General features: G+C 39.6%; 1 protein-coding gene across 1 annotated transcript in view; it reads right to left on the reverse strand.

Annotated features, from left to right (window-relative positions):
• spata17 (spermatogenesis associated 17) overlaps window positions 1-8157 on the reverse strand; it is a 28363-nt gene extending 20206 nt beyond the window's left edge. The window contains exons 1-5 of the mRNA XM_027014066.2: window positions 8088-8157; window positions 7811-7900; window positions 7054-7135; window positions 5972-6022; window positions 4161-4264 (exon numbers count right to left, since the gene is read on the reverse strand). Of these exons, the coding sequence (XP_026869867.2) occupies window positions 4161-4264; window positions 5972-6022; window positions 7054-7135; window positions 7811-7900; window positions 8088-8155 (395 nt within the window). The 5' untranslated portion in view covers window positions 8156-8157. The remainder of the gene's footprint in view (window positions 1-4160; window positions 4265-5971; window positions 6023-7053; window positions 7136-7810; window positions 7901-8087) is intronic.
• Between the last annotated feature and the right edge of the window lie 1245 nt (window positions 8158-9402).

The raw sequence follows: 9402 nt of genomic DNA on the forward strand, positions 1-9402 counted from the left end.
TTATGTTTTTTTATATGTAAAATGGTTTGGAGTATGTACTGAATGATGATATATGAGATAATGAATATAATACAGAACAAAGAATGCCATATTTAACTTGAAATCAACTATTTAGACAATCAGAGAATCCTATACTAATGAATTAATGAATTTACATTTTTAAGTAGTCTTTATATTAACATTTCGTTTAACTGTTTTGCTCTGGATGTCAGAGAAAGCAGTTTGTTTTTGTCATGACACCTGTCAAACAGCTGTCCACTTTTCATTACTGTGCATCAACTTCTTTATTTGTAATTTGTACAACTGGATTATTTTTAAAACATTCATGTCACAGCTACTGCCAAACAAAAACTTCCTCAGAAGAATTTCTTTTCCACATTTCCACACCTTTCCTATGATAATAGACAGTAGACATACTGTACATGCAGTACAGAGAGCACACATGCTCGCTCACACACACACACACACACACACACACACACACACACACACACACACACACACACACACACACACCCGTACTTGTCCTATAACAATATTTAGGAGAATAGTAGCTGTACACTATATACAGCACAGAGTGCATAGCTAAGCCGTTGAGCTGCTGTGATTTGTCCACAGCTGAGTTCAGTGAGAAAGGCAGCACTCCTTCATCATCCCCCTTCCTAAGCTCTTACTTTTCAGTTTCCACAGCACAAAAGACTCTATTAATTTCTCCTTTTACATACAGTTATGGAAACGAGTGTACTGACATTTAAAAATGAAATTCTGAAATGTAATGATCTGGGCTGACATGGTGTAGGTCTTGGCCCTGGCCCACTGAAAGGAGCTTACAGGAGGGCCTGAAGCTGCTTACCTGCCTAACAGTGTGGAGATCCAGTAAGGATCAGTTTGCTTTATCAGTTAGTGTTTCCCATATGTAATGTTATTTTCATAATACTAACTGGACCCCTGTGAACTTCCTGTCATTATTAGCAACAGTAACAATTTTGGTTGAAAAATTCCTTTAATTATGTTGCTATACAATGTTATTTACTGCTGCCACTCTTTTAACAGTGTAATGCAATAATGCAGAAGAATGAAATAAAGAAGTCATGGCTCAGCTTTCCTTTTGTCATGAAGTTACACTTTCTTTTTTCTTTTTGCTCTTGGTGCTAGACACTCTGTGACCTTTGCTGACCTATATCTCACACTTATTATTAATTGCACTATAGTGGACAAAAGCCAAACAGATTTGTAACCGTGGAGGGGATCTCGATCTGTGTCTGAGAGAGGGGATGGGGGGGACACATAAACCTCATTAGTGCTGATGGACCAGCGGGGAGACGCGGGTGCAGCTAACACAGATGACCTTTGGGTGTCCTTACACCACACACACACACACACACACACACACACACACACACACACACACACACACACACACACACACACACACACACACATACACACACACACACACACAAACACATGCACACACCCTGCTCTAATGCTTGCTGGACAGGATGGACAGTTACCGTGGAACTAATTGCAGCTCTTACCACTTTTCTGTCTTTATTTTCGGTTTTCCTTTGGTTTACCTTTCAGTCGCTAAATGTTGGTGCTGTTGCCAATAGCTGTGTAGTTATGCACCGTAAAATGCATCCCGTTTAGATCTGGGTGGACTATAGGTCGGGCTGACACTATAGGCTATAGGCTGACACTTCTCAGTGAGACTACTCATTCTGAGTATGTCAACACTGTACTTAGCACTAAAATGCAGAAATTATGGTTTCAAACTTCAAGGCAGAAAATCTCCTTAACTATGTAATAAAATACACTGGTAATGACTGACTCACTAAAGTCATTGAATAGAAAACAAAGCTACACAAAAACAAATAAATAACCATATTATTCTCCAGTTTAGATGGCATTTTAAATATTTTGCCACAATTATTGCTGTAATGAGTGGTAAGCATATGCATACCATAGCTGTTTGAAGTGCTTTATTATTATGATAAAGTACTTGCCCTAAATACTCTGAAATGTTTACAATACATGAAGTAAGGAAAGCCTACAGTTATGAAGCCAGTTTTTCATACGTCCTTGAAAGGGATGTGAGGGTGGAGAAAGTAGCCTAACCACTAGGAGTCCATAAACCACCCCCACCCCCCCGCTTCCGAAGAGTTAAAGATTTGCCTTGCTAGAGCATTACAGAGAGACATTTATCTGATTATGGCAGTAATAATTACCCAGCTGTTTATTACAGATAGAGAAATAATTCATGCAGGAAACAGGCCATGGTAGCAATGACACTCCGCATTTAGGAAATGTGCAAGCGGCACACGTCTAATTACTCAAGCCCAGAGGAAGCCCTTATTAAGCGGCAGAAGTTTAAGTGTCTTCTTGACAAATGATAAATTGTTCTATTGCACAAACTCTTGCTGTGGAATTACTGCAGTGAACTCAGGTCTCCACCTCATTAAGATATGCAGGAGGGGACGGCTGAGGGTAGATGGGCGCAGCAGCGGGGCGACTCCTGTTGCCGGGCGGCAGCTAATGAAACCGCACGCATGGCTTTCTTTTGTTGTTGTTGTTGTTGTTGTTTTTTTTTGTTGCAGATTGAGATCCTTCACCGTTGGCAGGGAGAGAAGTGGGGAGCAGCAGGGGAGGGCGCTGCCCTGACGTGGGCAGATGCTGGCCTAATATCACTGGCATGCCGAGCCAGTCCACTCATGCTAAATGGGAACCATTAGTAAAATTCTGAATCATTTACTCAGTCACTGGGGCTGCATGGATTAGAGTCCTGGCATGGAGACCTTCTGAGGGGTTAGGGATCAGACCCGACACAGAACAGATTCTCCGAATCAAGAGACGTACACTGATGGATGTGATCTCAGAAGCACTACTGAGCAACAGTCAGGATTGAGAAGAGAAAGAGGAAAATGGTATCTTTGGTAGTTATGCCTTTTACTATTTTGTCGTGGAGAAGTAGATTTAAGAAGTAGGTTGTAGGTATGAATGTTTGGATTTTAGGTTTGCTGCTTAAAACATTGAAAACATTTGCTACAAAGTGCCATTTAATTTGTAGCTAGGTTTCTACTTTTCCTGTTCCTACAGGTAGCCTGCAACCAAATTCATGCATTTCCCCACTTTACTAAGCTGAATTATTTCCTATTTTCCTCATATATGAATAAATGCTTTTGCACATTCGAACAAGAATATGGACTGTATTTATCAAATAAGCACATCTTTGAACCTGTTTTTCTTTTATTTCCTAGGTATGAATTTCCGTTAAATTAATTATTAAACCTCAGTGCTTCATACACATTAAAGAAGTGACTCATAGGTGAGAAAGCCCATTAAAAGCAGGCAGCATCACTTAGGTGACGGAGTCTGGGGTAGGCTGAGTGTTGGTGCAGACTAAAGTTACTGATCCAAGGAGCACTTAACAAATTTACATGTCATTTTAGCCAAACCCTTAAGATATTTTCCAGCAAAATATATTGGCCACATTAAAATGTGACTTCAAATTTTCTCAAAAGTAAAAGATGGCATCTTTTTTGCCCCCAGAGCATGCATGTGTTATTAATGCAGGAGCTCACTGAAATCAGGGGCTAATTTTTTAATTTCATAACAACCCGCTTGTGAGTTACCCAGGGGCAGATAATGTTATACATGGCATGCCACTAATGTGCATGTTTTACAAATGCTACTTAATTTATGAAAATTAATTTACTATCTGGAAACCCACAGATTTAAATATTTGAAAACCTACTACATATCAGCACCAGCATAATTTGTGTTTTGTATGCTGTTATATTTGTTCATGTGTGTTTGACGGAAAATAAATATGATTTTGTCCAGACAATTACATTTAGTTAAAATTCATTTAGATATTTCCGACAATCCAAATGATTAAAAACAGAAAAACAGCATAAAATTTCATCTTAAAGACCTGAGTCATTTGAAACTTTCAAACCATTAGAAAAATGTAAACATTGTAGGTGTGATAAACTGCAAAAACTTATTTTTTATCCTGTATTTAATTTTTTTCTGTGATAAGAACCTTTTTCAGTGTAATGGCATATCACAAGATACAGAAAATATACAATAAATAAAAAATAGAGCAATAATATACAATAAATAAAAATAGAGCAATCTTTTGTGTGTTTTGTTCTCACCTGATTTGCTCATTCTTCTTTGCCAAGGCTTCCAAATACATCTTGCGTGCATAATAATTGTGAACATACTTCCTTATATAGTAGCCTCTCCATCTCTGCTGTATCTGTGCAGGAAATGTTTTTAAATGAATATCAGCTATTTTAATCAGCTTTTGACCCAGGATTACTAAAAAAGAACTGTTAAAAAGAAACACGTGTCCTGGGCAGCGTGCAGTGCAGAGTGGACAGATGTCCTTCAGACTAATTAGAAGATTAAAACAATAGCCAGGGAAAAATAATAATGCAAAAACAAAACAAAATGAGAATTGCCATTGATCAGCAGTCAATAGATAATTCTAAATAAAGTAATTGTGGGCTCAGAATCCAACTTCCCCGTGACCTTTTAGACAGGTAAAATCAATGATGCATATTGCGCAATTAGATCTAATACAAATCTGGGCAGCCTTGTAAACACTGGTTTCTATTAGTAGGCTAACATGTTGGCCTGTAGCAAAGAGTATGATAAAGACTTTGAAGGAATAAAAATGATGTTAAACTAGCAGAAAAGGCATTCATCATGCTGGCCCACATATCCAGTCTTAATCCAGTATTAATGAGCTCCATATACTATGGGTACCAGTTCTAGAAAAATGGCTAATTTTTGAACTCATACTTGCAATTCTCTTATTAATTTAGACTGGAAATCCTATAATTTCAAGAAGAAATTGTTCTTTATCGCAAGCCTCTGAAGAAAAGTCATGAGCAAAACAGATATTTAGAAAAATGTGTGTATTCCCATAGAATCAACATAATCTTAGTCCAGTTGTAGGAATCATTCCAGTACTTAACGGGCCAAGTATTGATTCACTTACTAATTAATTGACATCTAATATGAATATAGTAGCTGTACCATGATAACATGATTAGTGTGCATTTAAATATTATTCGAGACATTGAGCCAGTTAAAATAACAAAACAGCTGAGTTGAAAAAGACCACAGAGTTTCAATTTGATTTTCTACATGCCTATTCTGGGTTTGAAATTAATCCTTCCATTTTCACAATTGCCCCGTGTTTCTTCCTCATACATTTTTACATTCCTGCATCTTCCTGGACATCACACCCTATCTTTTACTGGAACTGTAAAACACGCTTGCTGTGAGGAAAGGCTTCTGCTATTGTCTGAGTAGTCACAGGAGCTCTGCTCTCCCACTCTATGACCCCTAAAGAGTGTAACAGAACTGGGCAGAGAGCACGGGCATTGGACACTGTGGTGGTCGTATAAATCTTTACTCATTCCTGATCTCCACTAAAGTCCAAACATCACAGCCATAGCATTGCTCAATAATCTATGACATTCTTCCATAAACTATGACATTTTTTAAGACTTGTAAAAGATTTTCCCTTCAGGGAAAAATGCAATGTAGGATTGTAAAACTACAATGTCAGTGCATATCTCTTGCCCTATAAGTGCCAAAGCATCACTCACAATGGGAACCACTTGATTCATTGTTCCTGAAATACATCATGCTGAATTGATGAACCCATAAGCATTAAGAAAAAGTCACGGCGCCACTGATATGTATGATGGTGTCCTAACTGCGCTACAGCTGGGAAGGGGTGGAGATTTTTCCATTTTGCAGAGAAAGAAAGATCTGCAAGTGTCACCTGGCTAATTTGTCAAAAACGTCATCGCAGTTCTGAACTAAAATGTGTTTTCTCCCTTAACCTTAGCAAACTGCAAGGCAGTCTGTTTGCAGATTTTATTCTGATTCATTACAAACTTGGGAGCAAGTGTCTTTTCACTCGGTAAACAGTCAAATAAATATTTACCTTGACAGCCATCTCATTGTAGAAATTCATCTTCATAAGAAAATATGCAGTCTGTGTGGAGAGAGGGATATAACATTACATTACAGTGACTGAGCCAAGGCTTTCTGATCTGTTCTCAACATGCAAGAGAGAAACCTGCTTTATACATAATACATAATGAGTCATGGAGACCTGGCTGAGAGAGATAGGATGGAGAGGTAAGTCAGATTTCTTATTGAAGGGACATAGCTGTTCTTAATACATAATGCAGACATGGCTGGGAAAATCCATGGCAGTCAACCTGGGAACTAATGGAGATATATGGCAAAATGCTCAACGCAGTGTTTGATAATCGATAGTGCTCCACTGGGAGTAAACTGACTAACCATAGCGTAGAATATTCACCACATGCAAGGGTATGATTTATTTACTGTGGGCATTATTGAGGAAGAACTTTTGTAGCACTGCAGATTTGTTACATAATTTCAAGATATGCACTGTATGGTAGTTCAAAGAATAAAACAAGTAGCAAGAAATAGAACAGCAAACTAACACCTAAACAACAGTTCTTTATGTGTGTGTGTGTGTGTGTGTCCGTGTGTGTGTCCGTGTGTGTGTATGTGTGTGTATGTGTGTGTGTGTGTGTGTGTGTGTGTGTGTGTGTGTGTGTGTGTGTGTGTGTATGTGTGTGTAAAATAATACTCTATCAGGGGACAGTAGATGTAAGAAGCTCCAAAAAATTTAAGGAGGACTAGGGTTAGAGTTTCACCATCAGTTTCTAATATGCTGTAATGATAAATGGTGCACTGGGGTGATAAATGAGGTCTGAGTGAGACTGCTGTAAAAGGCCACGACAGAGAAGGTTAAAGACACAAACTATTAGAAACAACATCTTAGACCTAAAGCTATGGAATGACAGACAGAAGAGGAGTAAGAGCACTAAAGTGCCGTTTCCTTTTAACATGTAGGCATCCCGTGGCGAATCAATAAGGATTGTCAAATTACAAACCTACTTCAGCTGTAAGTCATGCCACGCCTGTAAATGCAGAATGTTAATGAGTGTAATCATAACATAATCAATATTACACATCTCGCCAGCTTACCTTTACCCTCTGCCTGAAGTGCTTCCGTGCGGTGAAGCCCCGCCATGTTTTCTGTATTACTGTCGCCTTCCTGTGTAGATGGCTGTGGCAGTATTTCCAAGTTAGCTACATTCCATTATGACATTAAGAGTACTGTGCAAAAGATGAGCAACTCCACAGTGAAGCACGGGATGAGAGCATTTTAGGGTACATTTAGAAGTCTTTCTCCTGAGGATCCTGAATGGCTGGTGCTTCTTAGACAACTCTACATTTGCATTCATCATAAAAAAACTCCCCTCTAAATGCATGTCTATGGCGATTTTGAACTCAACACGGCCATTGGCTTCAAAAAGACCATTTATAACCCCAGAAAATCAATGCGTATATGAGGCTGGTGGTAACCCAGAAGCTGCACTTAAGGGGCTAAGATTGTGCCTAATTAACCACTTAACATACTGATCAATTAACTAAAGTAATCTAAATTAACCTACTGTCGGGAAGTTTGTCTGCTGACCGCCCAGAAATATATTGAGGTTAAATGCTGGAGCACCTAGTGTCTAAAGACTAAAATAGACATGATTTAGTGTTCCAAGGCCACATAAAAATGTATCTCGGGACAGGAATTGTCCCCAGCACTTTAAGCTCATGGAAGGCTACGATGGAACCTCTGCACTTGATCAGTTACATGGACAATAGACCACGTTTACCTTTTATGACCAGAGTCCTATCAAGCCTATGTATAACTTAATTTATAATTTGCCCAGTGAATCGCTCTTACCTCAGGTAGGCACGCACCTGGCAGCCTCTGAACCAGCGTTGAATTTGGATTGCTGCAGCGTTCTCTCGCTGTCTGTTCTCTTCTGCAATCCTATGATAGACAGAGCTCAAGCTTGAGTTGGTTCATTGGGAAAAATGGACCCATTGTACTTTTCCTCCCTTCATTCGTTATCACATAACGTCGAAGACACGCACAGAATCGAAGGTAACTGCTGACCTAGCTAAACAAAAGCGAATATTCTTTTATAAGATGTCATGATTTGGGGTCGTTGGATTACCTGTTTCTGATAAAAAATTGCTCTTTTATATGATCAACCCGTGTGTTCAACTTCACCAGCCGAGCCATAGCCGCATGTTTACATGTATCCATGGCAACAAGAAGAACTTTCGGCTGGAGTACGTGTACCGCTGGGCTGTGTAGCTCAATAGGCTAGACCGGTGCACTTTTATCTTACGACTTTTAAATTGATAGCAAATGTCTGTTTCACCGTACCCAAACTAATAAAAAATTTTTTTAAATCTATCTACATACTGGAGCGAGCTCTGTTGATCAACTGATAATCGCGTTGAAATAGATACTAGCTATAGGTTAACATATGGTGATCTTGAATACGTTTGGTTACATGTACTGTGGGTTAGCTAAAAGATAAAGGATAAAGGTTGGTTTCGAATATTTTGTTAACTTTTCTTATTTGTAAAGGAGTTTTATATCACGCTTTCTTTTTCCAATGCCTTGGCTTTTACGTTTAGGTTCCTCCCACAGAGTAAACTAGCCGAGCTGTTCAGGGAGGTTAAAAAAAAGCTGATTACGTTTTATAGGATCGCACAGGCATAACAGGTTTTCATTTAGTAGGCTAGGTTGCATTTTATACTGATCATATTAAATACTATAGATTTCCTGAGACGTTATGAAAAAGAACTTGCTTGACATAGGTTTCTTTGGCATCTTTCCCATAGCTCATGCCTTTAATTTCCCTAATTTATTTTTATAATGAAGCCAGATCGGTACTCAGCCGCGTCGGATGATTCCATTGTTGTGTGGGGTGGTCAGTTTTCACGTTTTGGGCGTGCTCCTTACACCACATCAGCCTCACTGCCACAGACTAACGACGCTTCTCTGATCGCCTGATGATAGGAGCCTATAGTCACTTTCTCTTGGATTAAGCCCCTTATTCAGATCTTGGCAGATATATGAGGAGAGACCACATGAAACTCCCAGATCTCATTCATACTCTGTAGCCTACCTTATGGACTACTCGAGCTCTTTATCACAGTGTGATCACTTTTTTTCTTTCACGCATCCTTTCAAAAGTCCTGTCTGGACCTGGGAGCCCGTGCGAGGCGTCAAGCGACTTCATGACAATACAGATACCCGCTGACACACGCCGGCCAATTTGTTGTCCCGCTGCACCAGAGCGAGGCGCTAGAAATACGAGCCCAGGCGTGACCCTTTGGCAGTGTCGCCCATCCATCCGAACTCGGTGGTGGGCCGGCCACCGCGGTAATTGCCTGCGAAGCAGTGTTTTGACAAGCCGGACGGCTGTTAGCCATCATCTCAGCCCACGGAGATGAGGTGTCACCTGGAGAGGGCTG

Source organism: Electrophorus electricus, chromosome 13, assembly GCF_013358815.1.
Source record: "Electrophorus electricus isolate fEleEle1 chromosome 13, fEleEle1.pri, whole genome shotgun sequence".
In the NCBI taxonomy this organism is placed as follows: domain Eukaryota; kingdom Metazoa; phylum Chordata; class Actinopteri; order Gymnotiformes; family Gymnotidae; genus Electrophorus; species Electrophorus electricus.